The 27,691-nt window shown below is 46.0% G+C and overlaps 2 protein-coding genes across 4 annotated transcripts in view; one reads left to right on the forward strand and one right to left on the reverse strand.

Moving 5' to 3' along the window:
* The first annotated feature begins 9 nt into the window (after positions 1–9).
* Positions 10–6,889, forward strand: LOC139385104 (cytoplasmic tRNA 2-thiolation protein 2-like). The gene is made up of 15 exons (XM_071130169.1): positions 10–338; positions 485–559; positions 768–846; positions 928–987; positions 1,145–1,205; positions 1,329–1,438; positions 3,056–3,351; positions 3,491–3,626; positions 3,814–3,945; positions 4,058–4,149; positions 4,843–4,943; positions 5,118–5,316; positions 5,616–5,682; positions 5,793–5,845; positions 5,995–6,889. The coding sequence occupies exons 1-15, from the start codon at positions 283–285 to the stop codon at positions 6,074–6,076; spliced, it is 1,599 nt and encodes a 532-aa protein (XP_070986270.1). The 5' UTR covers positions 10–282; the 3' UTR covers positions 6,077–6,889.
* LOC139385096 (piezo-type mechanosensitive ion channel component 1-like) overlaps positions 6,560–27,691 on the reverse strand; it is a 75,947-nt gene continuing 54,815 nt past the window's right edge. Inside the window, exons 15-50 of one of the 3 annotated variants that reach the window (XM_071130150.1) lie at positions 27,291–27,449; positions 26,967–27,073; positions 26,615–26,778; positions 26,224–26,400; positions 25,290–25,415; positions 24,772–24,972; positions 24,450–24,654; positions 23,717–23,821; positions 23,359–23,515; positions 20,221–20,464; positions 19,993–20,089; positions 19,684–19,849; positions 19,427–19,516; positions 18,989–19,068; positions 18,704–18,775; positions 17,637–17,737; positions 17,362–17,491; positions 17,162–17,245; positions 16,856–17,028; positions 16,491–16,612; positions 13,391–13,579; positions 12,974–13,232; positions 12,344–12,532; positions 11,914–12,214; positions 11,665–11,788; positions 11,288–11,435; positions 10,800–11,014; positions 10,464–10,622; positions 10,180–10,327; positions 9,884–10,072; positions 9,593–9,685; positions 9,196–9,368; positions 8,939–9,061; positions 8,758–8,837; positions 8,037–8,235; positions 6,560–7,875 (exon numbers count right to left, since the gene is read on the reverse strand). In XM_071130150.1, coding sequence (XP_070986251.1) covers positions 7,611–7,875; positions 8,037–8,235; positions 8,758–8,837; positions 8,939–9,061; positions 9,196–9,368; positions 9,593–9,685; positions 9,884–10,072; positions 10,180–10,327; positions 10,464–10,622; positions 10,800–11,014; positions 11,288–11,435; positions 11,665–11,788; positions 11,914–12,214; positions 12,344–12,532; positions 12,974–13,232; positions 13,391–13,579; positions 16,491–16,612; positions 16,856–17,028; positions 17,162–17,245; positions 17,362–17,491; positions 17,637–17,737; positions 18,704–18,775; positions 18,989–19,068; positions 19,427–19,516; positions 19,684–19,849; positions 19,993–20,089; positions 20,221–20,464; positions 23,359–23,515; positions 23,717–23,821; positions 24,450–24,654; positions 24,772–24,972; positions 25,290–25,415; positions 26,224–26,400; positions 26,615–26,778; positions 26,967–27,073; positions 27,291–27,449 — 5,614 coding nt within the window. In that variant the 3' untranslated portion in view covers positions 6,560–7,610. The remainder of the gene's footprint in view (positions 7,876–8,036; positions 8,236–8,757; positions 8,838–8,938; positions 9,062–9,195; positions 9,369–9,592; positions 9,686–9,883; positions 10,073–10,179; positions 10,328–10,463; positions 10,623–10,799; positions 11,015–11,287; positions 11,436–11,664; positions 11,789–11,913; positions 12,215–12,343; positions 12,533–12,973; positions 13,233–13,390; positions 13,580–16,490; positions 16,613–16,855; positions 17,029–17,161; positions 17,246–17,361; positions 17,492–17,636; positions 17,738–18,703; positions 18,776–18,988; positions 19,069–19,426; positions 19,517–19,683; positions 19,850–19,992; positions 20,090–20,220; positions 20,465–23,358; positions 23,516–23,716; positions 23,822–24,449; positions 24,655–24,771; positions 24,973–25,289; positions 25,416–26,223; positions 26,401–26,614; positions 26,779–26,966; positions 27,074–27,290; positions 27,450–27,691) is intronic. The other 2 variants (XM_071130152.1, XM_071130151.1) reach the window with 2 other exon arrangements.

A 27,691-nucleotide genomic window follows, 5' to 3' on the forward strand; every position in this document is an offset into this window, starting at 1 on the left:
TATAACGTCATCAAAATGCGCTATGTTGTTATTCCAGCACCAGCCTTTTAACAGCTATAAGAAATAGGTTAAAGTTAAATACATCTCGAAATAGCTAAACTAATCTAATGAATTTATCTTGCTAAATAGAGTTTCCAAAAACGCTGGTATCTGCTCACATAGTTTTAACTGGCTCGCTGGCAAGCTTGAACCGAAAACTCTGTTACAACCACATTCTGCAATAGCTAGCAAGCTACAATAAATTAGAGCTCCACATAGCTTGCTAACTCTTGCAACTCGACCATGTGCCAGGTTGATGAGGAATACAATGGACAGCTAGATCACAGAGTGACCCCACGGTAAACTATTTGCCCATTTAACAGCTAGATTACCCAGTTGCTTTAGCTGCAGTCAAGCTAATGTAGCTAACCTTAGCTTCGCTACTTAAAGTTTTGTCTGCTATAGCAACTGCTTCCAACCGCTCACAATACATTTTTTATCGCAGTGTCTCCAAGAAGTGTGTCAAATGCAAAGAAAATACAACTGTATTGATCATCCGAGCTGGAGATGCATTTTGCAGGTAACGTTACTTGCAAAAATAAGTTCAATTATCACAAACTAGATGTATTTGTCTCAAGAACTGATCCCACAGAATGTACTGCAAAAATTAGTGCTAATTTATAGTTAGTTGTGCATTTTTTGCTCTCATTGTCAGCACATATGCTCTTTGTAGCTAAGCTACCCAAGCGGAAAAGTAATGCATTTATTTGGGTATGTCTTCTGGCCAGGGGCTGCTTCAAGGAGTACTTCATACACAAGTTCCGGGCCATGCTGGGAAAGAACCGGGTCATTTTCCCAGGAGAGAAGGTATTGAATATCCATCTCTAACATGTTTGTAGCGTCTTACATAAATCAAACAACTGAGCTGGCATTGTTTCTCTATCGTAGGTTCTTCTTGCAGTGTCTGGAGGGCCAGCCTCTTGCTCCATGCTGTCACAGGTTCAAGAGGTAGTTGGGTCAATGTCTTTCTAGATGTATGTTGCAATTACTGAAATATCACAGGGCTGACATTTTAGATGTAACTCATTAACAGTGTCTTCAAATTATTAAGGGTTTCAAACTGTTTTTGTTTTTTGAGTGAAAATGAACAATTTTCTTCTCTCAGGGTTTGAGTCGAGACGCACCCAAGAAGTTGAGATTTGTCCCCGGAATTATCTACATAGATGGTAATGCACAGATGATCATCGCTGCTCTTTGGCAATTATTTTTTTCTTTTGTCACTTAGCAGGTGGTTCTGGCCCATTAGACTAGCTCATATGTGATGATTGTCTATTACTGTATCTTGACAGAGGGCGGTGCCAGTGGTCAAAGCATGGAAGAGCGGAAGAGGGCAGTGGCTCAACTGGAGTCAGTTTTCAGAGCCACTAATTACCATTACCACATAGTCCACCTGGAGCAGGTGAGCTGCCAAGAGATGGGTCAGAAATTTTTTTTTTGTACTTCTGTCTAGGGTGTGAGACTGAGCTTTGATCATTGGAATTAAATATGTACCGGAATTAAATATGTACAGTGCCTTCGGAAAGTATTCAGACCCCTTGACGTTTTCCACATTTTGTTACGTTAGAGCCTTATTCAAAAATGTGTATAAAAAAAAAAAATCCTCAGCAATCTACACACAATATCCCATAATGACAAAGCAAAAACAGGTTTTTAAATATTTTTGCAAATGTAAAAAAACAGGTACTTTATTTACATAATCGAGGCCGTCATTGTAAATAAGAATTTAACCGACTTGCCTAGTTAAATAATGGTAAAATAAAAAAAGATGAACGGAGCAAAGTACAGAGAGATCCTTGATGAAAACCTGCTCAGGACCTCAGACTAGGGCAAAGGTTCACCTTCCAACAGAACAATGACCCTAAGCACACAGCCAAGACAACACAGGAGTGGTTTCGGGACAAGTCTCTGAATGTCCTTGAGTGGCCGAGCCAGAGCCCAGACTTGAACTCGATCTAACATCTCTGGAGAGACTTGAAAATAGCTGTGTAGCGACGCACCCCATCCAACCTGACAGAGCTTGAGAGGATCTGCAGAGAAGAATGTGAGAAACTCCCCAAATACAGGTGTGCCAACCTTGTAGCATCATACCCAAAAAGACTCTGCTGTAAATCACTGCCAAAGGTGCTTAAACAAAGTACTGAGTAAAGGGTCTGAATACTTATGTAAATGTAATATTTCAGTTTTTTTATATATATATATATATATACATTTGCAAAACTTTCAAAGCCTATTTTCGCTTTGTCATATTATGGGGTATTGTGTGTAGATTGATGAGAAGAAAAGAAAAAACGATTCAATCAATTTTAGATTAAGGCTGTAACATAAAAAGTCAAGGGGGCTGAATACTTTCCAAAGGCACTGTATTATAGCTTGTCATTATTTAGAGCAGGTATTCCCCAAGTCTTTTGTTTTGTTTTGTAAAAAAAATAATCTTCATTTTCAAACAGTCATGTATATTTTCCAACGGGGCTATACATTTGGTGTTTTTTTCCCCCCTCGCCTGAGTAGCCTCGTTTCACTGCCAAAAATAAAATGAAACCATCTAGTGTTCAGCGAAATAACGACACAATGTCAAATACAGATAGCCTAGTCAAATAATTAACATCCAATCACATTAACTGTAACTCTCTCACGGGAATTCCACTAACGGTCCATGTGTAGCCAAACGTAACTGCTGCTCATGTTGATATCTGTACTGATGGCGCAAAAGCCATGACACATAGTGGAGAGGTAACGAGCGTGCAAGCAGTTGTAAGAGCTCTTTGTCACTTCCCACGAACCGGGTTGTGACAAACTCATGCTCATTCTTATGTATAATAAATATATCGTATAGTGTGTGTGTGGGAGGCTTACAATGATTTGAGAGTGCGCTGACCCTGGTGCTAGAGGGGGTACGCAGCTGGAGGTTGAATGTTTTGAAGGGGTACGGGACTATAAAAAGTTTGGGAACCACTGATTTCGAACATATGGTTGCACCATCATGTCTTATTGTCTTTCGCTTCCCATGGTGTTTCAGGTACTCAGTCTCCCCAGCTCCGTGCTAGAGGCAGGATCCTCGGCAACGGAAAAACCTCAGACTGGGTCGAGTTATAAAGCTGCTGTGGACCACTTCATCCCGACCAGGAAGAACCAGAACCAGCACCCAGACCTCTCTGTGGAGAATGCCCAGAGTCTCCTGTCCAATCTGAGCATGCAGGAGGTCCAGAATGGAGTAACCAGCCCCATCACCCATGAACACACCCAAGCCCTTCAGAGACTGTTTGCCTCTGTGAGGACGCCGACAGCCAAAGAGGATTTGCTACATACACTGAGGTGAGAGATTAGACAGTATCTCTGAGACATGCCATTTACATATCCAAGCATATGGGGGATGAACATGTATGAAATGCTTCTGAAGGTCTAGTTTGTGTAAAGGCCATTTCTGACAGGTGTAACGTGTGCCTTTGTCCAGGCAGCACCTGATTCTCCACACAGCGAGGACGCAGGGCTACACCAAGGTGATGATGGGGGACAGCTGCTCCCGCCTGGCCATCAAACTACTCAGCAACATCTCTCTGGGGCGAGGGGCATCGCTGGCAACAGACACGGTGAGGGGAAAAAGACCTTCCCTCTTTCAGCTGTAAAATAGTGAACATGATGTTTATGCCCCTCCGTTGCAATATTTAAAGTACCGTTTGAAAGCATCAACGTAGCATTACCCCACGTAGGCATACATTGCGTATTGAGCTCTGGCAGCAGCAGCTGTGTCATTTTGAAATGTTGCTATGTTCACAGGGCTTCTCAGATCCTCGCCACGGAGACGTGGTCATTGTCAGACCCATGAGGGACTACTCCTCTAAAGAAATAGCCTATTACAACAGAATGTTTGACATCCCCTCGGTCTTCATCCCTGGCCTGGACTCTAAGGTGATAGTCGACTGTGTTCTGATTACTACCATTGTTGTCCAGTGTGGAACTGTGTGCCCAGCCAGTATTATTTTCAAGAGTATTTTAGAGTTTTCCTCACCGCCTCTTCCAGGCACAAGACAAGGCCAGCATCCAGCGCTTGACAGAGAGCTTTGTCACCAAACTCCAGACGGACTTCCCCTCTACTGTCAGCACAATCTACAGGTGAGGATGGGTAGCACAAGAAGGCACACTAGGAACCAGTTGTAAGAGCGACTTCTATATGGTGCAGTATTTGTAAAGAGGGGTTAAAGTAGATTTTTGGGGGTCTTCTAAAGAACCCCACCATTGATTGTTGTTATTAGTTTGCTTACGTGCCATTGTACTTATGCTCACTGTATAGCTGAATGTTGAGGCCTCGGTCTGTGTCTCTGCCAAAACCCGCAGCCCGGCGTCTGTGAGAGAAGGGACCGAGGGGGATAGCGAGAACCAGAGAGACGGCGTCTGTTTTTCTCTGAAACAAGGGCAGATTTGCATACTGCTGAGACAGGTTCTCAGAAACCTTGTGTTGAATAACTTGTTTTTTTAGCTGCACATGCAGGTTTTGACATAGGAGATCCTTTTGTTCGGGGCAGAACTCAGGAGACACCAGTTGTATGTTTGATCTTTGACTTCTGTCTACAGCTGTATTTTGATAAAAATTGTTATGATTTATAAGTGCACGTTTTGCGTGTTCCTTATTTAAGTAAATAACAGAGACCAGAAAAGTGGAACCAACAGTTGAAAGGGGATTTTGTTAAAAGAAGGATACTATATCAATCTTAAGTGAGCCTGTTATGCATCTAGACTCGTGTGAAGAAAGCTGCTGATAATGTTTGAGGATTTTGGTATTGAACACCTGTGATGGTTGTCCTCCAGGACCAGTGAGAAGCTCCACACAGCATGTCCCCCTCAGAAGACCAACACACAACTCTCTGCTAAGTGCCTACTGTGTGTCTGTGCCTTGGACACTAAACTAGGTGAGTCACACTGCCAATGTACTAAGATGGCATCACATCACGGAAATGTACTGTACTCACTAAATAAAAATACATGTCATTTTGTACTGAAACAAGTTGTATTTTTTATTTAAATTGTAATACCCTAATCACGTAAATATCTCTTATCTCTCTCTGCCTCCCCCTGTACTGTAGAGGAGTTCTCTGCCTACCAGGCCACACTGATCTCAGAGCAGCTGTCTCAGAGGCGGGGCCCAGGCCCTGAGTTCACCCCTGGTACAGCAGCAGCTCCAGGTTCGCCTCCAGCCTCCTCGGCAGGACAGGACCACTCCTCTGGAGGGGGCCAGAGTCAGGGGTGTGAGACTGGAGATGGGGGCTGCTGCTCCTCTGCTAAGTCAGTAGGCATTCATGTCTCCTGTCCCCAATGTATACGTCTCCAATGTTTGCATTACTGTACAGCTGGATTATGTACACAGTGGATTTAACAAGTGACACCATTAAGGGGTCGTAGCTTTCACCTAGTCAGTCAGTCATGGAAAGAGCAGGTGTTGTTCATCTTTTGAACACGGTGTATATTCACGTGTTTACATTTTAGGGTGAAGTGCCAAGCAACAGCTTGTACAATAAGAGGCTGTGTTTAATTTGGGATGTTGATCCTATTGAATGAATAGAATACTGTGTGTGTTCTTTCAGGGAGCCAGAGACGGTGGATCTTAAAAGCCTGTTGTGTTACAGTTGTAGACTGACCATCAAAGACATGGTAAGGGAAAGGACATCCATCACTTCACATTACTCCTAAACATGACCAAGATAATCTTTACAAAGACTACAGCAGGACAATGTGAACCATGGCCTTTCTCTGTTCTACAGACTGCATTAGATGCCCTTCCCCAGTACATACTGTCAGAGGCTGAGAGGAGACGGTGAGATTAAAACTACATTCTTTACTCAAAAACAAGAACAACTTGTGAAATAATTTCCCCGTAATGTCTGCATAGAATATTGAGTTATTACCAGTAGAATTGCACATCCTTCTATTTACCTTGTTACTTCTCTTTATGGACTTGTCTAGGTCTCAGATGAGGGAGGAGATCAGTGAGTTCCTGCTAGATGAGGAAGAGAATGAAGCCATCCCGAGGGTCAATGGGTCATAGTGACTGGACACCGTCCATCGGCACTGCAGTGACACTGTTCCCTTGGCAACTATACAGCCAAGGCTGTTTGTCACAATATAAACAAATACCAATTGCTTGTATTATTTGTTTTCAGTCAGTTTATTCATTATTTGTCTATAAGACAACTATAGACAGTTTAAATCAATCTTAACTGCACCCAAAATGATTTGTACAAGGCACTGCTTGGTGGTGAATCTAACATTGATTCAGGTCTAACTAATGAATTGAATATATGATGCTGAAACAATTTGTTTTTCCATGTCAGGAATGAGAAGGATCATTTATTTGTACACATGAACAATATTTTCATTGGTTTAGGAGCTGAATCACATTATATTGGAAATAGAAATGATTATTCTTCCACAACAGAGATCCCATAGCAACAACCTACATGGTTCTACATTAGAACTCCCATCAGCATCACACAGGTTCTCTGAAAATGAGAGCAAACATATGGCAATAAAGTAAAACACATGTTTATTAAAGTTAGGAAAGGTTTTGGTTTTACATTTTTGCATATAGATTTATGCATATTGGCAACTACTCAAGCAATGGTTGAACCATATTGTAACAGTTCAGAAAATAAGATTTAAGGCACAATGGTAGATGTGTTTCCTGTATAGTGTCACAATTTGTCAAACTACTCTAGCACGACATTTTCTAGAGATGGGGCTAATGTTGCCTTATGCATTAGTCCAGCATGGAGACATTTTGTATGCTTCAGTCTTTACTCTGTACAGTGTCGCTATACTCTCATTTAACCACAATATATTTTACACTTGTAAAAAAATGTAAGATTCAAGTCTTGCCATCAATAAGCCTGTAACTTGTTGCAATGTACAAAGTTAGCTTTCCTCCCAACTGAAGTGTTTCAATTTGTAAACAGTTTGAGTAAGATTCAGAGATTTGGCTGAATATGATCTAATAATGTTTTGATTAGATACAAACACCCTACTTTGGGTCCTTTTTCTCTCAAATTGGCCCCTTTGGCGCTGCATTAGTCCACACTGTGCTGGTCAGCGTAGTGAGGATCCAGCCTGTGATCTGTCTGGTGGCCTGGCTCTTCATTAAGGGGTAGTGTCTGTAGGTCGAGCCGGCCATCACACAGGCAATAAGTTGGAACACAGGCAATAAGACAAGAGGAGCCTGGCTTTTGTCTGTGGGCAAAGTGCAAAGCATCTAACCTGCCCTTCTGATTGGAGAGGCCTAGCCAATCCTTCCGTAACCAGGGGACAGGCACTGGAGCAGACCCTTGGCCGTCACACAGCCTCTGGCTCACTGTCTTCTCAGTACAGCCCACCAGCAGAGGCAAATAGCACTCTTTAGTGTACAGAAACAGACAAAACATCCCTTTCCCCCTGGTTAAGAGAAGGGGTTAGTGCACAGTGAAACTAGACCCACTGGAGCTAGCATTGGGTCTTTTAGAAGAAGACCAGGTAGAGGCACCCCTGTGTGTGAGACAGCCCCAACCAGGGGTGCTCTGGATGGGACAGGACAGCTGGGGGGAGGGGGGCTAGCGATTGTCACTTGATAGCTTGTCTCTTGTCCACTTAATCATAGTCTCTGGTGAGCGGTAGAGGAAGATGAGTTTGGAGTAGAGCTCCTCTTCCAGCTCTAGCTCTCCTGTCTCCCTGACCAGGAAGATGTCTGTGCACAGCTTGAGGATACGGTTAACACAGGGCAGCTCCTCAAACATAATGGAGTGCGAGATCTCACTGAAGAAGCCCCTCACAAACTTCCCGATCACCAGCACCACAGACACGTACAGACCCATGATCCTGCAACAGAGAACAAGTGTAGAATGAGCATAATTGAACATAGACCTCTCTTCTATTCAAAATACAGTCATTTCCCACTCAATAGTTTGAATGTAAATCGAGTGTATTAGATTAGCTGGACTTGGCTACCATTGAGGAGACCGGTAGGCACAGATCCTTACCCATATCCAGCCAGGAAACCTAGGCTGGGGGGGCTGACTTTGTCGTTGAAAATGACCATGGGCAGGACGCCGCAGGCCCCTGTGGACGGAGGACAGTCGGCGATGCTGATGTCCCACCACTCCTGGGCCCCACGGGTGCTGTTCAGAGAGCGGTCCCTCATCAGAGACAGTGTTACATCCTGGTAGCCCTCCTCGTCACCTGCAACATAACATGGTGTCAGAGAGACAGTAACACAGACTGACTGCCTATGTTTCAGCTTTGAGCTTCCTTATCGGGTTGGTTGTCTAGCAACAAAACCGATGCGTGCGCAACTATGGGGCAAAACAGACGGAGTTGGCTTAGATTGTTGACAACATGTCAACTATATATATCGCCTCCAACGTTTATTGAAAAAAGAAAGAAATTTGAACAATGAGCACTTGTCTGTCAAATAAGTCGTCACAGCTAGCAAATTTTTGCCATATTAGTTGACGTGACATCAGACAAAACATGACATGGTATCAAGAACAATATCAAACAAGCTGAAACGAGACACTTACGATTCACCACAGGGCAGTTTCTTGTCATTGTTGCTAGGTATCTGGCCATCCAGAACCACAACACACTGCCTTCTACCCCTTTGAAGCGTGTGCATAGTTTTCGTGACGTTGTCAGCTAACCCGTCTATATTTCAAGTACTGTATGGCAAGAAGGATGTTTATACATAAAAGCCGCTCTGACCTTCATACAGCTGGTCGACTGGTTTGGCCTCGGCTCCGTTCGGTGCTCGGATATAGTTGGGGAACATGTGAGGCACACGTCTGATAAAAAAACAGATCATGTCAAACAGAATTCAGGACAGGATTTCAAACAACAGAAATGTAAATACTACATTTGACTTTGAACGGAGAGCAGAACATACACAGGGTCTGTGCGGTTCCCCACTAGCAGTGAAGCCAGGTCTGCTCTGACCGGGTTGCCTGGATCCAGATCGATGGAGTACTTGTCAGATGTGTGCTCCACAGTGCCGCCCTTGCCAAGGTCCCTGAAGAAAGAGACAGACAAGCATATCTGAAATATAGAAAACCACAGGGCAACTACTTGAAACCCCACACAAACAGCAGCATACACATACAGGTGCACACACACCCATGCACACACACACCACACCCAGCGGACCTCTGGAAGGTCCAGGCCAGGCGTAGGGTCATGTCCACAGGGCTGCCCAGCAGCTCCTTGACCACCTCCTGTCGACTGGGTGGGCTGATCCTCCACACTGACCCTGAGCTGCCCTCGATCTTAGCTGTCACTATGTCCTCATAGCTGTAGAGGGTGATGAACTGCATAGCCCTCTGCAGGGGACACACACAGACAGTCAGAAGTTACAACTGCCTACCGCGGAGGCAAATAGAAAGCAGCAGAGTTCAAGTCCATGTTTGCAGTATTCATCATCCAACAGGGATCACTTACTCACAGTCACACAGTTGTACACAATTTGTTTAATTATACTCTAAAACAGGGCAGGAAGGAAATTAGTTGAGCTCTTTACAGTAGAGTTGGAGGTATTATTACGTACAGCATTGTCATAGAAGTTGGTGGTGAGTTTGTTGTAGTCCTCCTCAGTGAAGGACTGAATGGACTGCTGCTGGACACTCATGGTGAACAAGGGCTGTGGAGAGGGACAACGGTTAACGTTTCAGTACAACAACTCTAACATGAGCACATTTCAAATGTATCTTCCATAGATTCTCCATTGCTTGCTTTTTAGTGCTGGAATAGACTTGCTGTTGAACATGACCATGGGCAGTATGGGTCCGCTGCCCTTAGAGTGTAAACTGTGCTCACTATAATTCCCCCCAGTAATTACCTCATATCCTCCTAGTTTGACGGTCACTGTGACATCCACAGGGTGATTGACCACGCCCACAACCGATCTGACCAATGAGATGAAGAGCAGCGGGAACCAGATGATGCAGATGAGGAAGAAGATGATGAGTCCTCCCATCCCATACTTCACTATCTTCTTCTTCTTCTGGCCTTTGGGCTGAGGGTATTTCTGCGGATGAAGAGGAACCAGCTGTAAGAACCGCTGGCCTAATCACATACTACAACAGACGGCAAGGGATTTTATCAACTGCATTTGTAACCTAGAGGTCTTTGTACCTTCTCTGTCTCACGGCTGCACTTGATGATGAAGATGTTGGCGTAGATGTCTTCCACACACATCCAGTTGGAGAGGGACAGAGTGGTGTCAGTCCAAACCCAGTCCATCACTGCCCGGAGCTCCACCAGGAAAGGCACCAAGCGGAACCTGAGAGCAGACAGATAGACAATATGACCCTGTATGACCCAACCTCATCCCATCACCTCCCTGAACAGGGAGACTCCCTGACACAAACATATGATATGGTGTGGCAGAGTAGGAGATTATGAATGGACAGACTCACCCTTGGAAGAGGAAGAGGTTGAGGTGGTTGAACTTCTTAGTGAGGAAGTTGCCCAGGATCCGGGTGGGGTAGCCACAGCGGATCTGATAGGCCGACAGGGCAAAGTAGATACACTTGAAGAAGTACCAGAGCTGAGCCACCGAGTTTTGACTGAACATCCTGAGAGGACAGAGGGAGACACCTCAGCACACACCTCAGAGAAATTATGCAATAGGCACAGCGCTTAAGGACTGTCAAACATCACGAAGATAGACAAACATATCGTCCTAAGGGTGATTAAATAGACTAGATGTAATGAGGTGCATCACTCTGCGGACACACCTTCCTCTTCCTCACCTCTCAGTGACAGCAGGCAGGATGAAGAACATCCAGAGGTGGATGCCGAACACCAGGATGATCTGGAAGATGAGCTTGCCCAGGACGGTCTTGCGGAGGTAGAGGGCTCGGTCGATGATCATGGTGCTGAACTGGATGAGCAGCATCACCAGGAAGGCCTCGGGTACCTGGTCCTCTGACAGCGTGGAGGCAATGTCTGCTGCGGCCGAGTGTTTCTGAGGCACAACGGGTGAACCGTTAAGTCCACAGAATGCTGTTATAGTGTCCTGTGACCAAGCACAGAGCTTCTAAAGATGGCGTTTTGATGGTTTAAGTCGGAATAACATGTAGGGGGTGACGCAACAATGAGTAATACAATATCGGAATTGTTTTGAGAGGTTTGAAAAGTTTGAGAGATTTTGCCGGCGCAGGTATAGGAATAGGTTGTGGGCCAAGAGTGGCCTCATACACAAAGTGAATTTCATTGCAGTCATGTAAACAGTACTCACTCCAAAGGCCCAGAACCCGAAGACAATGATGATGAAATCCACCACGTCAGTGAGGAACATGAGGGCGTACACATCAGTGGCAGCACGGTACGGCGCATGTAAGATGTCACTGATGAATTCGTGACAAGGCTTGTAGACATCCCGCACACTACAAAGAGGATTGGGGAATCAAATCACCGTCTCAAGATTATAGAGGTCCACTGATTCGTACATCACAGTACATCACGTGTCACAACCAACTACACTTCTAAATGCAAATCAAACCCCACAGAATGATTTACAAACAATAATAACATTATAGAATCCACTTGTTATGTAATTGTGTGACGTCTGTATTGTCTGACGCGCTCTCCAGTGAGTGACTTCTGTGTACTTACGTGGTGATGGTGAAGTGCTTGATCTTCTCTCCCGCTGCTATCAGCTTCTTACTGGCTGCCTCTCTACGCTTACCCGTCTGTTTCTTCTTCTGCTCCTTTTCCTCAGCCTTGATATCTAAGGCTTCTAGGATCCAAACAGAACACAAATCATTTCACTGTAACTCGGAGGAGGGCAGTCATAAGGACACACAAGCCCTTAATTCATGAACATCTTCATTCTCCCTTCTACTGCTAGTTTCTTTAAGTCACCTTTGCTTAGTTGTTTTTTCTTGCGGAAGCGCATGATGCTGCCCTTCTTCTTGGGTCCTTCCACAGGCAGGCTGGGGGGCGGCTCTGGGGTAGGGGCTACGCTGGTGCTGGGCTCTGGTTCGGGCTCTGGTTCGGCCTTCTGGTTCTTGTCCGGTTTGAGTTCCTCCAGGTCCATGAGGCTGAGTCCTGGGCTGGGATGGACAAGAACATCCACCCCTTCTCCCTCCTTCTTGTTGGCCTCCTTTGATGGCCGCGAGGGCTTCTCCTCCAGAGCACATTCCTGGTCCCACAGGCCATACCGCTGGTGAGAGACAGTGAAGAAACAAAACCGTTATGAGTATTGAATCCAAATCTTGTGGTAAAAACGTATGATCATGAATGCCAAGGCCAACAGAGTCACGGCTGAGAGTTCAATGGTGGGCTGGTATACCTGTAGCAGTGAGCGATGGAAGAAGAGAGCCAGCAGCTGCAGCAGATCATAGCGGATGTAGTTATCCGTCTTCTCCAGGCCCAGGATACGAGGTGGGAAGAAAGGCTTGTCCTCGTTCAGTGTGAGCTCATATACACTGTTCCACGGGAAGAAACCAAACTGGAACAGGTACTTTACCACCACCATGACCTGAGTAGAACCGGAACCAACCAGAACAATGCAGAGGGAAACATAGTTTAACATAACGAAACGTATCTGATACATGACCATCTGCTAAATGTTATTTGTATTTATTTTTGTAAAAGCTAACAGCCTGGAACGGGAACAGAGTGGAATAAAGCCCTAAATTAGGCCTGGAAATCTGGAATGCAATTTGGTTTCTACCGTTGGTTTACACCAGGTGTTCAATAAAAAACAGTCTTACACATGACATACTTCACATCTTACGCATGTTTACACCACCAACGAAGGCAAGAGGAGGGAGAAGATAGCATTGCACAGGTGCAGACGCTCACCATGTCTCAACAGGCTTGCATAGGTGTGCACTACCATGCCACATCGGTGCAACAATAACAATCCATAAACCAGCTCTGTCTTGGTACCAACATTTTCAAACCAACAACGACCCACCTCAGTGTAGACAATAGCGGTCATCCAGAACTTCTTGGTGGGGCGTGGCACGGCCAGCATGGCCCAGAGGAAGATGAGGATGGGCAACACCACTGAGATGACAGAGGCCGTCACCATGTTGTTGAGCACGATGATGAAGTAGCACACCAGCTCTGAGTTGGCAGCCAGGAGGTTGTACAGGGCAAACTGCAGCTTCAGCAGACGGTTCTGAGAGGAGTAGAACTCTCTACACTGGACCAGCTCCTCCACAAAGAACTGCCTGAGTTAGAGGTATAGAGACATTGGGGTCAGTACAGTTCATACACGCAGGACATACACACGTGGGGACATTTCTCAGTCTTGAGTCGATCAGGCTTGAAGCTGGAGTCTGTAGCATTTAGAGATCTTCTGGGAACATTGTAAGGTGTATGTCAGTACCGGTCAGTGAGCATCTCGCTGGCAGTCCTGGAGTGGCGGTAGCGGCTTATGTCCTGTGGTTCTGGCTCCACCCCCAGCAGCTCCAAAGTGGGCTCTGAACAACACAGGGTGGTGCCGCTGTGACGCTCACGCTCGCTCAGCTCACGCTCGCTCTGCTCACGCTCACTCAGCTCCTCCAGCTCCAACCCACTACAACATAACACACAGTTAAGCAAAACACTTAACACTGACTGAATTATATACTGAACAAATATATAAATGCAACATGCAACAATTTCAAAGATTTTACAGAGTTACAGTTCATATGAGGAAATCAGTCAATTGAAATAAATGTATTAGGCCCTAATTTGTGGCATTGTGTTGTGTGACAAAACTGCTAATTTTATTGTCCCCTGCACAAGTTGCACCTGTGTAATGACCATGCTGTTTAATCAGCTTCTTGATATACCACACCTGTCATGTGGATGGATTATCTTGTCAAAGGAGAAATGCTCACTGACAGGGATGTAAACTAATTTGTGCACAAACTTTGAGGGAAATAAGCTTTTTGTGCTCATGGAACATTTCTGGGATCTTTTATTTCAGCTCATGAAACATGGGATCAACATTTTACACTTTGCGTTTAAACTTTTGTTCAGTGTAGATCAGGTATTCCCAAACTTCGGTACGCGCAAAGCCGTCGGGGCTACGCCAAATAAAAATGTGATTAACATTAAAAAAAAAATTAATGTTTATTTTCTTCCCAGTTTCAAACAGTCCATGTATATTTTCCAACGGGGCTATACATTTGGGTGAGGTTTTTTCCTCGCCTGAGTAGCCTTGTTTCACTGCCATAAATAAAATCAAACCATCTAGTGTTCAGCGAAATAACAACACAATGTCAAATACAGATAGCCTAGTCAAATAATTAACATCCAATCACATTAACCGTTACTCTCTCGCAGGAATTCCACTAACGGTCCATGTGTAGCCAAACGTAGCTGCTGCTCATTTAGTTTGCTCAGAAATGGTTAAAAAAGTAAGGCCCACGTCCATAGAGACACATACCAGCTCTACTGGTAGTACTGCTACTACCAGCAGTACTACACCTGCACTTGTCGACAACACAAGTTGTTCTGCTTCCACGAGCACATCCAATGCTAGCATTAGTAAATCTACATTTGTTGTTAGCCCAGCTAGCATGGACACTGACAGTTGTGAATCTGATGCAGCCGAAGAGATGCCATTAATAAGAAGGGGCTAGAAGCGTCTTTTATGGTGAGCTACTGAGTGGCTTTTGTGGAGGACTTTATTCTTCCTGCTGCCATGGATATGGCTGGGACAATGCCGGGGGAAAAGGCCAAAAAAAACTATACAGACAATGCCTTCATCAAACAAAACTGTTTCATGACTCATCAGTGACATGGCTGTAGATGTTATGAAACAATTACTGCCAGTGAATTCTATGCGTTATAACTGGATGAGTCAACAGACGTGGTGGGCCTGGCACAGCTGGTTTATGTCCGTTACGTTTATGGGGGTCAATTAAGGAAGACATCCTCTTCTGCAAACCACTGGAAACCAGGACAACAGTAGAGGATATTTTAAAGTACTGGACAGCTTTGTGACATCAAATGGACTTTGGTGGTCAATATGTGTTGGTATCTGTACTGATGGCGCAAAAGCCATGACAGGGAGACATAGTGGAGAGGTAACACGCGTGCAAGCAGTTGCTCCCGATGCTACTTGGGTACACTGCAACATCCACCGAGAGGCTCTTGCCACCAAGGGAATGCCTGACAGCCTGAAGATGTTTTGGAGACTACAGTGAAAATGGTTAACTTTGTTAAAGCAAGGCCCCTGAACTCTTGTGTATTTTCTGCAATATGCAATGATATGGGAAGCGACCATGTAACGCTTTTACAACATACAGAAGTGCGCTGGTTATCAAGGGGGAAAGTATTGATACGATGTTTTGAATTGAGAGACGAGCTTAAAGTTTTTACTTGTCAGACCACTTACATGATGACTATCTGGGTGATGTTGTTTCTCGCCTGAATGATCTGAATCCTGGATTACAGGAACTCTCCGCAACTATATTCAATGTGCGGATAAAATTGAGGCTATGATTAAGAAGTTGGAGCTCTTCTCTGTCTGCATTAACAAGGTCAACACACAGGTCTTTCCATCATTGTATGATTTCTTGTGTGCAAATGAACTCAAGCTTACGGACAATGTGAAATGTGATATAGCGAAGCACCTGAGTGAGTTGGGTGCGCAATTACGCAGGTTCTTTCCCAAAACGGATGATACAAACAACTGGATTTGTTTCATGCCCTGCCTCCATTCCACTTAACGATACCTGAACAAGAGAGCCTCATCGAAATTGCATCAAGCGGTTCTGTGAAAATGTCATTTAATCAGAAGCTACTGCCAGATTTCTGGATTGGACTGTGCTCAGAGTATCCTGCCTTGGCAAATCGCGCTGTTAAGATACTGATGCCCTTTGCAACCATGTACCTATGTGACAGTGGATTCTCCGCCCTCACTAGCATGAAAATGAAATACAGGCACAGACTGTGTGTGGAAAATGATTTAAGACTGAGCCTCTCTCCAATACAACCCAACATTGCAGAGTTATGTGCATCCTTTCAAGCACACCCTTCTCATTAACCTGTGCTGAGTTATTCACAATTTTCGATGAACAAATAAGGTTTTATATGTAAGATGGTTAAATAAATAGCAAAATGATTGATTATTAATATATTATTATTTGTGCCTGGTCCTACTAAAGCTCTTTGTGACTTCCCACGAGCCGGGTTGTGACAAAAACTCATTCTTATGTTTAATAAATGTATCGTATAGTGTGTGTGTAGCAGGCTTACAATGATGACAAAAAAACAACATTTGAGAGTGCGCTGACCCTGGTGCTATGCAGCTGGAGGTTGAATGTTTGAAGGGGTACGGGACTATAAAAGTTTGGGAACCACTGGTGTAGATGATTACAACTAGTAAGAAAAGGACATATAAATTCTGTTAAATTCTATTATTTTCCTCCCTCGAAAGAGATATTCAATATTAATGTGCCCAATAGGTTAAATGGGCTATCACCTTCACCAACCTGGTGGCACTGGTTCTATTCACGTGGTCCGTGTCTCCCTCTATGTCTCCCAGACAGGTCTCCATAGTGGGGCTCTCGCTGCCCTGGGACAGCTGATCCTCCATGGGCTCCCTCAGAGATCCCTGTAAAACACACAGGGTTAGGGTCCATCACTGGTCATACTGGGACAGCTGATCCTCCATGGGCTCCCTCAGAGATCCCTGTAAAACACACAGGGTTAGGGTCCATCACTGGTCATACTGGGACAGCTGATCCTCCATGGGCTCCCTCAGAGATCCCTGTAAAACACACAGTGTTAGGGTCCATCACTGGTCATACTGGGACAGTAGAGGACTTCTGGTTGTGGGAGGTACCTTATAACTGACCTGGCTGACGTTGTGTATGAGGTGGTAGCGTTCGTTGCACAGCACGGTGGAGGTGTCCACGTACTGCTTGGTAATGAGGTTGAGCCACTCTGTTAGGCCATCCACCATGGCCAGGAACACGATCCACAGCAACATGAGGATGTCCAGGATCCTCTGCACGATGTCTGCCTTCCCTGGAGCACAGCATGAGATTACATTGCACTAGGTCATACAGACAAAAACATGTGTGAAACTTAATGAATAAATGGCATTATTTAAAACACTGGGAATATAGTGGGCAAAATATGAAATAAATCCCCAAAATACCTGAGCCCTCTCCTTCAAGTTCGTCATTGTCGTCTATCCCTTCGTGTGAGATACTTTCTTCAAATTCAAGACTACCTTCATGACCTGTAACAGAAAAAACAACAAAAAGTTAAACACTGTGTGTGTGTGTGTGTGTGTGTGTGTGTGTGTGTGTGTGTGTGTGTGTGTGTGTGTGTGTGTGTGTGTGTGTGAGCTCTGACCTGATGCTGGAGAGCTGTCCTGTTCCCTCTGCCGTCTCTCCTCTCTTTCCAGCCTCCTCTGTTCTTTCTGTCTCTCCTGGCGTTCCCTCAGTGTTGCCTTGGCGCTGGTCACCCACGCCCGGTACGCCAGCTGTGAGGGCACAATACTGCATTGTGAAAAGCAAGCTTTGGAGTATCTTGAGTAATATTGTTGTTTTTGCACATTTCAGTGCAATTTAACACTGTGACAATGCTGTGGTGGCAGAGGCTGTGTTTACTGTCTAAGGTGAACTCACCTGAAAGGCAGTCTGTTTCTGAGGCTTTTTTTCTTCTGAAAATAGTTCTTCTTCCTCCTCACTGTCTGACTCAAACAAGTAGTAATCCCCAGAATGCAACACTGCAGAGATAAACAGAAACCATCCAGATGATATCAATACACGGGGACAGGACAGACCATGGGTAGTGAATGCATTCTCCGGTAGTACACCTAGTCATAACTCATATACACCGAGACCACTTCAAACCCAGGAGTGTTTAGTGCCTGATTTTCAAACAAAACTGAAACTAAGGAAACTGACTAGCAGCATTGGACAATGCCGTTCTGTCTGAGGAAGGAAATAATGAAAACAGATATGGGGAAAGACAGGCCAAATAGACCGGGAGATTACAATCCTTTACTGGACTGCACCTGCAATTCAAAAAGTATAGATAAATATGTGTACTACCCCCATGTGTAAGACCTATTCCATTATGAAACACTATAGGTCTGCTAATAAACTGTGACAAACTCTGATTGGTTCTGTCCTAAGGCAAACTCTTCCAGATTTCTGACTGTGCATGTAAACAGTGCAGGCCGGCTCAGCCAACCATTTCCCCATCACTGACAGAAGACATCAGATGCAGATGCCGCTCACCGCAGGAGAAAAATACTCCTATTTCAATATCAAAGATCCCAGACAAATCTAATTTCCGGACCTCCTGAGGCAGACAAATGGAAGGTATTTTATTTGAGCTAAGGGCATCTTGGGACACAGCCCAGCCTCGAGTAATGACGTGATTTTAACTGACTGCATGATCTTCCAGAAGAAGTCTCTCAGACACAGTTGCATTACAGAGGATAGAGAGTGCACAGTCACATAAACATATACAATATTATATACATGGATGCTCATAGACACACCCGGAACATGCACATACAGGCACACGACAAGCAGCTGCATGCACAAACACATCCACTTAAGAACTTGGTGTGAGATAAATGCGGGGTCAGATACTGTGGAGATGGAGGGATGTGGAGAGAGTCAGTCTGGCACTGACATATACACAGACAGAGGGCTATATAGTGGTGGGCTATGGAGCAAACCTTTAGCATGGTCCAGCCAGGGCTCTTGCCACTTCTTGCCACGCTTGTGGCTTCTCTTTTCCCTCTGTGGCTCTGTGGGGTGAGATGAAGGGCCTCAGGCTTGACCAAACAGCAAACACACAACACAACCACCCTCAAACCATAATCTGTAGCGGTGGGTTGTTGAATTTCTTCAAAACATTTTATTAACGGTTAATAGGATGATTCATGACAGCGAGAGCACAAGTCCAAACCAAAGCTCATTTCATGCCTGCTGGATTAGTACAGAGTAATGAAGTAGAGTACCTGATGCCGGATCCGCCTTGGTGTCCAACTTCCGATGGCCCTCTTTACACTTCTCCTGTTTGGAGCGGATCCGTTCCATACTGAGGGGAAGGGCAGACATAGTCTGATGTCATAATGATGAGCACTGGCTACTTTACCCTCTCTCTCTCATTCCTCTCTCAGTTTTTCTACATTAGTTGTATATAATTATGCGGTCATATATGGCACTTGACCACACTACAATCTTGGTTTTGGACATGTGTTTTCCAGAGATCGTTCATCTGCTGTCACATTCATCAGACATATTCAGAGGGAGATTAATGGCCTTGCTAGTGGCCATTCTTGGCTATTGGTTAGTTATGAGAGCTGGCTCTCTCATTAGCCTGTTTTAGCGTGATACATGAGGAATGGCTCTATGTGTTGAGAACAAGGAAAGCGGTCGTTTCTATGGCTACTCACGATCTCTTGAGCTGCGAGAGGGACTTCTTCTCTACTTCCTGGTGGAAGCGCATGTTCTTCACAATGCTGGCCCTGAACAGCTCAAAGCCCCTGTCCCAATCAAAACATCAGGTCAACATAACATGTTTCCATACAGTACATACAGACTGAACACACAGCAAAACAGTATCAGAGTGAGTCCATCAAAACTGTGTTGCAGGGGAATGTCGTGGCTTTTAGGGTGCCCTCCAGGGGGTGCTGTGGAGACCAGTGCTCACCGGGAGGCTTGGCGGGCAGAGGCCTGCAGGTCGGCTGTCACGTGCAGGAAGTAGCAGCTGAGGAACACTCTCCTCTGCAGCAGGAGGAAGAAGAAGCAGATACTGTCCCAGATGATCCCTGCCTCCTCTACAGGCAGAGTACACGCCTTATCGCTCACACTCTTAGCTGTAGAACACACACACACAAGCATACAAAGTCCGCTTTGGTTATTCTATAATATCATTGTTTACCTGCCAATTTGGAGGGTGATGTGTGTTCACTCATAGAGATAAAATAACTGTATCCATCTGTATGTGTTGAGTACTCACGGTCATAGTAACCCTTCACTGTGCAGACCAGACTGAAGAGTTGGATCACCCAGCAGAAACCTCTCTGCATCTCCACCACAAACACACAGGCCAAGATCTGGGGACAACACACACTCTCACTTAAAATGTACGCAAGCCTAGCAGTTCACCTAACCAGGTTCATTTCCACCCTGTATAGGCGTATGGTTACAGTATGTGGGTGTCACAGCGAGGTGCATAGCCACTCACAGACAACATGTTCTTGGAGATGATTACGGCCACGTTGTAGATGATGAGGCAGTCCCACATGACCAGGCGCGTGCGGGAGGGCTTCCTGAGCAGCTTGGTGCCGAAGAGCAGGAAGAAGAAGCAGGCCAGCAGGTAGCCCAGGCCGAACACACTGATCCTGGTAGCCCCCGTCACAAACACCACCGACAAGACAAACCAGAACATGTGACGGAACACCAGCACCTTGGCCATGTCCAGGTAACACCTGGAGGAGAGGGGGAGAGAGAGACGAGAGTTCATGTTGATACTGTATACTGGTAGGTGTAGTTGAGGATGTATAATAATTAGTGCAGAGTTTTTCCTGGTCAGGTCGCATGGTCAGGAAAAACTCCCACCCCTCATAATAATGCCTGAAGGGTATAAAGAGGAGGAGTGTGGTTTCAAATCAAATCAAATTTTATTTGTCACATACACATGGTTAGCAGATGTTAATGCGAGTGTAGCGAAATGCTTGTGCTTCTAGTTCCGACAATGCAGTAATAACAAGTAATCTAACTAACAATTCCAAAACTACTGTCTTGTACACAGTGTAAGGGGATAAAGAATATGTACATAAGGATATATGAATGAGTGATGGTACAGAGCAGCATAGGCAAGATACAGTAGATGGTATCGGGTACAGTATGTACAAATGAGATGAGTATGTAAACAAAGTGGCATAGTATAGTATAAAGTGGCTAGTGATACATGTATTACATAAGGATACCGTCGATGATATAGAGTACAGTATATACGTATGCATATGAGATGAATAATGTAGGGTAAGTAACATTTATATAAGGTAGCATTGTTTAAAGTGGCTAGTGATATATTTACATCATTTCCCATCAATTCCCATTATTAAAGTGGCTGGAGTTGAGTCAGTGTCAGTGTGTTGGCAGCAGCCACTCAGTGTTAGTGGTGGCTGTTTAACAGTCTGATGGCCTTGAGATAGAAGCTGTTTTTCAGTCTCTCGGTCCCAGCTTTGATGCACCTGTACTGACCTCGCCTTCTGGATGATAGCGGGGTGAACAGGCAGTGGCTCGGGTGGTTGATGTCCTTGATGATCTTTATGGCCTTCCTGTGACATCGGGTGGTGTAGGTGTCCTGGAGGGCAGGTAGTTTGCCCCCGGTGATGCGTTGTGCAGACCTCACTACCCTCTGGAGAGCCTTACGGTTGAGGGCGGTGCAGTTGCCATACCAGGCGGTGATACAGCCCGCCAGGATGCTCTCGATTGTGCATCTGTAGAAGTTTGTGAGTGCTTTTGGTGACAAGCCGAATTTCTTCAGCCTCCTGAGGTTGAAGAGGCGCTGCTGCGCCTTCTTCACGATGCTGTCTGTGTGAGTGGACCAATTCAGTTTGTCTGTGATGTGTATGCCGAGGAACTTAAAACTTGCTACCCTCTCCACTACTGTTCCATCGATGTGGATAGGGGGGTGTTCCCTCTGCTGTTTCCTGAAGTCCACAATCATCTCCTTAGTTTTGTTGACGTTGAGTGTGAGGTTGTTTTCCTGACACCACACTCCGAGGGCCCTCACCTCCTCCCTGTAGGCCGTCTCATCGTTGTTGGTAATCAAGCCTACCACTGTTGTGTCGTCCGCAAACTTGATGATTGAGTTGGAGGCGTGCGTGGCCACGCAGTCGTGGGTGAACAGGGAGTACAGGAGAGGGCTCAGAACGCAACCTTGTGGGGCCCCAGTGTTGAGGATCAGCGGGGAGGAGATGTTGTTGCCTACCCTCACCACCTGGGGGCGGCCCGTCAGGAAGTCCAGTACCCAGTTGCACAGGGCGGGGTCGAGACCCAGGGTCTCGAGCTTGATGACGAGCTTGGAGGGTACTATGGTGTTGAATGCCGAGCTGTAGTCGATGAACAGCATTCTCACATAGGTATTCCTCTTGTCCAGATGGGTTAGGGCAGTGTGCAGTGTGGTTGAGATTGCATCGTCTGTAGACCTATTTGGGCGGTAAGCAAATTGGAGTGGGTCTAGGGTGTCAGGTAGGGTGGAGGTGATATGGTCCTTGACTAGTCTCTCAAAGCACTTCATGATGACGGATGTGAGTGCTACGGGGCGGTAGTCATTTAGCTCAGTTACCTTAGCTTTCTTGGGAACAGGAACAATGGTGGCCCTCTTGAAGCATGTGGGAACAGCAGACTGGTATAGGGATTGATTGAATATGTCCGTAAACACACCGGCCAGCTGGTCTGCGCATGCTCTGAGGGCGCGGCTGGGGATGCCATCTGGGCCTGCAGCCTTGCGAGGGTTAACACGTTTAAATGTCTTACTCACCTCGGCTGCAGTGAAGGAGACACCGCATGTTTTCGTTGCAGGCCGTGTCAGTGGCACTGTATTGTCCTCAAAGCGGGCAAAAAAGTTATTTAGTCTGCCTGGGAGCAAGAAATCCTGGTCCGTGACTGGGCTGGGTTTCTTCCTGTAGTCCGTGATTGACTGTAGACCCTGCCACATGCCTCTTGTGTCTGAGCCGTTGAATTGAGATTCTACTTTGTCTCTGTACTGGCGCTTAGCTTGTTTGATAGCCTTGCGGAGGGAATAGCTGCACTGTTTGTATTCGGTCATGTTACCAGACACCTTGCCCTGATTAAAAGCAGTGGTTCGCGCTTTCAGTTTCACACGAATGCTGCCATCAATCCACGGTTTCTGGTTAGGGAATGTTTTAATCGTTGCTATGGGAACGACATCTTCAACGCACGTTCTAATGAACTCGCACACCGAATCAGCGTATTCGTCAATGTTGTTATCTGACGCAATACGAAACATCTCCCAGTCCACGTGATGGAAGCAGTCTTGGAGTGTGGAGTCAGCTTGGTCGGACCAGCGTTGGACAGACCTCAGCGTGGGAGCCTCTTGTTTTAGTTTCTGTCTGTAGGCAGGGATCAACAAAATGGAGTCGTGGTCAGCTTTTCCGAAAGGGGGGCGGGGCAGGGCCTTATATGCGTCGCGGAAGTTAGAGTAACAATGGTCCAAGGTCTTTCCTCCCCTGGTTGCGCAATCGATATGCTGATAAAATTTGGGGAGTCTTGTTTTCAGATTAGCCTTGTTGATGATTGAGTTGGAGGCTGCTGTTAGGTCAGTTGTTATCGGTGTCTGGTCATACAGTACCTGCAGTTGATGAAGTTGGGGGCAGGGTTGAAAGGTCGCTCGTCCATGGGGTTAGGGTCGTCTGTGTTCTCCCCAGCCAGAACCATCCACTCCTCCCTCTTCTCATCCTCAAACACCTTCCACTGCTGAGAGGCACACATCAGGAGGACAAAGTCCGCTGGAGGGACCAGATACAGACACAACCATCAGCATCAGACAGGAGGAACGCTACAGTAGAACATCAGCAAATTGCTAATTAACCATTTTTTAGATTATGCATCTATGACCAGGATATTTAGAGGTCAAACAAACACAGGTCGTAGCGTTAGTAGGCCACAATATCACTGAGGTCAGGGGTCAGATGAGACAGGAGACTCACCAATGAGGTTCTTGGAGTTGGGGATGGTGTAGAAGTCTGGGAGGTAGATCCATTTGATGAGTGCTGAGTTGATTATGACGGGGGTGTTCCATCGCCAGGGGTAGTCTGTAGAGGGAGGGACATACACTGTCAGGTACTGTAGGTACCAAGGGTAGTCTATAGAGGGAGGGACATACACTGTCAGGTACTGTAGGTACCAGGGGTAGTCTGTAGAGGGAGGGACATACACTGTCAGGTACTGTAGGTACCAGGGGTAGTCTGTAGAGGGAGGGACATACACTGTCAGGTACTGTAGGTACCAGGGGTAGTCTATAGAGGGAGGGACATACACTGTCAGGTACTGTAGGTACCAGGGTTAGTCTGTAGAGGGAGGGACATACACTGTCAGGTACTGAAGGTACCAGGGGTAGTCTGTAGAGGGAGGGACATACACTGTCAGGTACTGTAGGTACCAGGGGTAGTCTGTAGAGGGAGGGACATACACTGTCAGGTACTGTAGGTACCAGGGGTAGTCTGTAGAGGGAGGGACATACACTGTCAGGTACTGTAGGTACCAGGGGTAGTCTATAGAGGGAGGGACATACACTGTCAGGTACTGTAGGTACCAGGGGTAGTCTATAGAGGGAGGGACATACACTGTCAGGTACTGTAGGTAAAGAAGGTGATGTTCTTGTACAGCTACTGGGATGCTGGCAACAATGGTGATACGTGGAGATTAATGAACCCCACTCACCTATACAGAGTGCAGGGGGAATGCCCACACACAGTATGTACTGGTAGATCATGAAGATGCTGAGGAACAGGCAGTACTTGGGCCAGATCTGAGCGATGGCCGCCCGGCGACGCCGTACCATGATGGCCACCAACCAACAGCTATGGATTATGACTAGGAAGTTCATCCGCTGGCCAATCACATTCACTGTCATCATGAAGCAGATCTTGGAATGACACATGGACAGAAAAAGACATGGTAAGATATGAGAGGAATCCAAAGCATCGAGAGATACACCAACATGCTTTTGAATAGTAACTCCAAACAGCAGCAAGAGGCCTACCTCCAGGCCAAACTTGTAGAAGCTGTAGTTGAGTAGGTACTTGATGCAGGCCAGCAGGCCCTGGTCCAGGGTGTCTCTGGTGGCCTGGGGGAAGATGGCTGGGATGACGGGAGGGGACCTCTGCTGCTGCCTGTAGTGGTGGTCCTGGTGGCGGTTCACTGTGGCCTCAAACACCAGCAGCATCAGCACCAGCAGGTGGTTCTAGAAGGACACAAACACGACAGCATGAGTTAGGTCCAGTACACTTGTTATTTGACCTAGTACCAAAGTTGGGGTCAATTCAATTTCAATTCCAGTCAATTTAGAAGGTAAACCAAATTCTAATAAAAAAATGTTCCTCCTTGAAAAGCAATGAAGAATTGGAATTTCAGGGCTCTTCCTGAATTGACTGGAATTGAAATTGACCCCAACCCTGCCTAGTACACATATAAAAAAATGAATCATGAAGACGAACATAGCTCAATGACATTTCCTTATAATCATAGTCAAAAAACTGTCCCGAAGAGCATTGATCTCACCTTGCTATAGCCCAGCACGGTAACATCCTTCCTGAAGCCAAACCAGTTGGCTGGGTCTACAGGCTCTCTGTACAGAGTGGAGTTCAGGACCTCAGCATCTTTCAGATTGGTTTCATTGGCTAAGGGCTATGATGGAAAGAAAGAAAAATGGAAGATGGAGCGAGAGAGAGAAAGAGAGAAAAATAAAGAAAGGGAGAGAGAGAGAGAGAGAGAGAAAGAGAGAGAGAGAGAGAGAGAAAGGGAGAGAGATAGAGAGAGAGAGAAAGAGAGAGAGAGAGAGAGAGAGAGAGAGAGAGACAGAGAGAGAGAGAGAGAGACAGAGAGAGAGAGAGAGAGAAAGGGAGAGAGAGAAAGGGAGAGAGAGATAGAGAGAGAGAAAGGGAGAGAGAGATAGAGAGAGAGAGAGAGAGAGAGAGAGAGAGAGAGAGAGAGAGAGAGAGAGAGAGAGAGAGAGAAGAGAGAGAGAGAGAGAGAGAGAGAGAGAGAGAGAGAGAGAGAGAGAGAAAGAGAGAGAGAGAGAGAGAGAGAGAGAAAGAGAGGAAGAGAGAGAGAGAGAGAGAAAGAGAGGAAGAGAGAGAGAGAGAGAGAGAGAGAGAGAGAGAGAGAGAGAGGGAGAGAGTGAGTATATATGAAACTGATGAACTGCAGCCAAACGTCTCTGCAAATCACAGAAAAATAAACAAAAGGCTGTTCTCCTCTAAACGGCCGTAAAGCAGGTAGACTAAACACGTCAACAGAATTCGCACATGAAACTGCCTGTAGTTAGCACCAAGGTATTAGCTTCTCACCAGGGGTAAACACTAGCATAGCATGCACTCAGCAGAACGCTGGCAGCAGGAGTGTGAAAATGCTATCAATATAAACAGAGAGCATAGCTCTGTACACTTTCATCTGTACTCCACTGTCTGTGTGTCTTTCCAGACTGGTGTCTCACCACAGTGCAGTTGTTGGAGTACTCGACAGGGTCGACGATGCTGAGCTGGTAGAGCATCTTGCAGACGATGATGATGCAGACCCAGACGGTGGACAGACAGCAAGCCATGTGACGGAAGCGGGAGTAGGGCATGGCAAACGCCCAGAGCACCACCAGAACCAGGTTCATCACAGACGGCTGAGACAGACAGACAGACAGACAGACAGACAGACAGACAGACAGACAGAAAGAACGAGAGAGCGAGAATAAGACAGAAAGAAAGAGAGAGAGAGTGCGAGAGAGACAGACAAAGAGAGAGGCAGTTTAGAAAAAGAGGGGGGGATAAGGGCTTGCTTCCAAATTCACACGGTGCATAATAGACTTTAACAGATGACGCCTGTGGACTACTGACCTCACCCAGTGCCACCCAGACCACGAAAAAGGCCACCATCTTGAGGATGTGCAGCTCCAGGACCCTCCAGATTAACACTTGGATCTGGGTCAGCGTGTCAGATAACTTCCTGAACAGAACTACCAGCCTGTTCACCACCAAACCCCACTTACTGGGCATCATCTCTGTACAGCAGAGAGAAAGAGAGCGAGACACCATTATAGACACGCCACAAATGAAGAGACACTTGCCTTGTACTGTTTTTGTTTGTACAATTGTAAGCGGTCTTTGGGTCCTAGAGAAGCACCATACAAATCCAATGTATAAAGGGTTGCCCGGAGACTGCATGAAGCTCAACAACACCTGTGCTCACCATCATCCTCTGATTCGTCATCCCTCAGATCCGTCACCAGGTCATCCTCCTCAAACACAGCCCCATCATCACAGCGCCGGACCTCTGGTCTGTGCCTGTTCCTCTTCCTGTGGGATCAAAATAATGTCAACATATAGGATATTATTTTCTGCAGAGGTGGACAACGGCTCTGTCCGGCAGTGATGTTAAATGAGATGGACAGCACACGACTGAACTCTCATTCACTATGGACTCTATTACGTGGGCATTTGAGGAGCATATTCTCGATCATCCTCTGTCTGGCAGTGAGTCATACTGTGTGGGAGGAGCCCGAGAGGAGCGTACCTGTGTATGGGCGTGACGTGGTCCAGGTCTGTGATCCTCATAAAGGGTTTGTGGAAGTAGTGCAGCTGCAGGATGCAGGCCAGCAGGAAGAAGCCAGGGATCAGGATGCTGGTGAACAGCTCGGTCAGCTTAAAGGTCTCCAGGCCGATGTCAGCCAGCCTGCAGGGAGACAGAGGAGCAGGACTCGCTTGAATTTCCAGAGGTTTCTACTATACTCATTGTGCACCTCAAACCCAGATGGGAGTGATCAGGACACCATAGAACATCTGGAAAAACTGGATATTGGTGTGGAAATTGATGACAATTAGGAACTCCTGTTTAATCTGGAAAAACCACATCCATGAACCCAGATTGATGTTAATATAGGCCACTTCATCATCAAACATAATGACAAACCTAAT

Source organism: Oncorhynchus clarkii, chromosome 26 (assembly GCF_045791955.1).
Source record: "Oncorhynchus clarkii lewisi isolate Uvic-CL-2024 chromosome 26, UVic_Ocla_1.0, whole genome shotgun sequence".
NCBI lineage: Eukaryota > Metazoa > Chordata > Actinopteri > Salmoniformes > Salmonidae > Oncorhynchus > Oncorhynchus clarkii.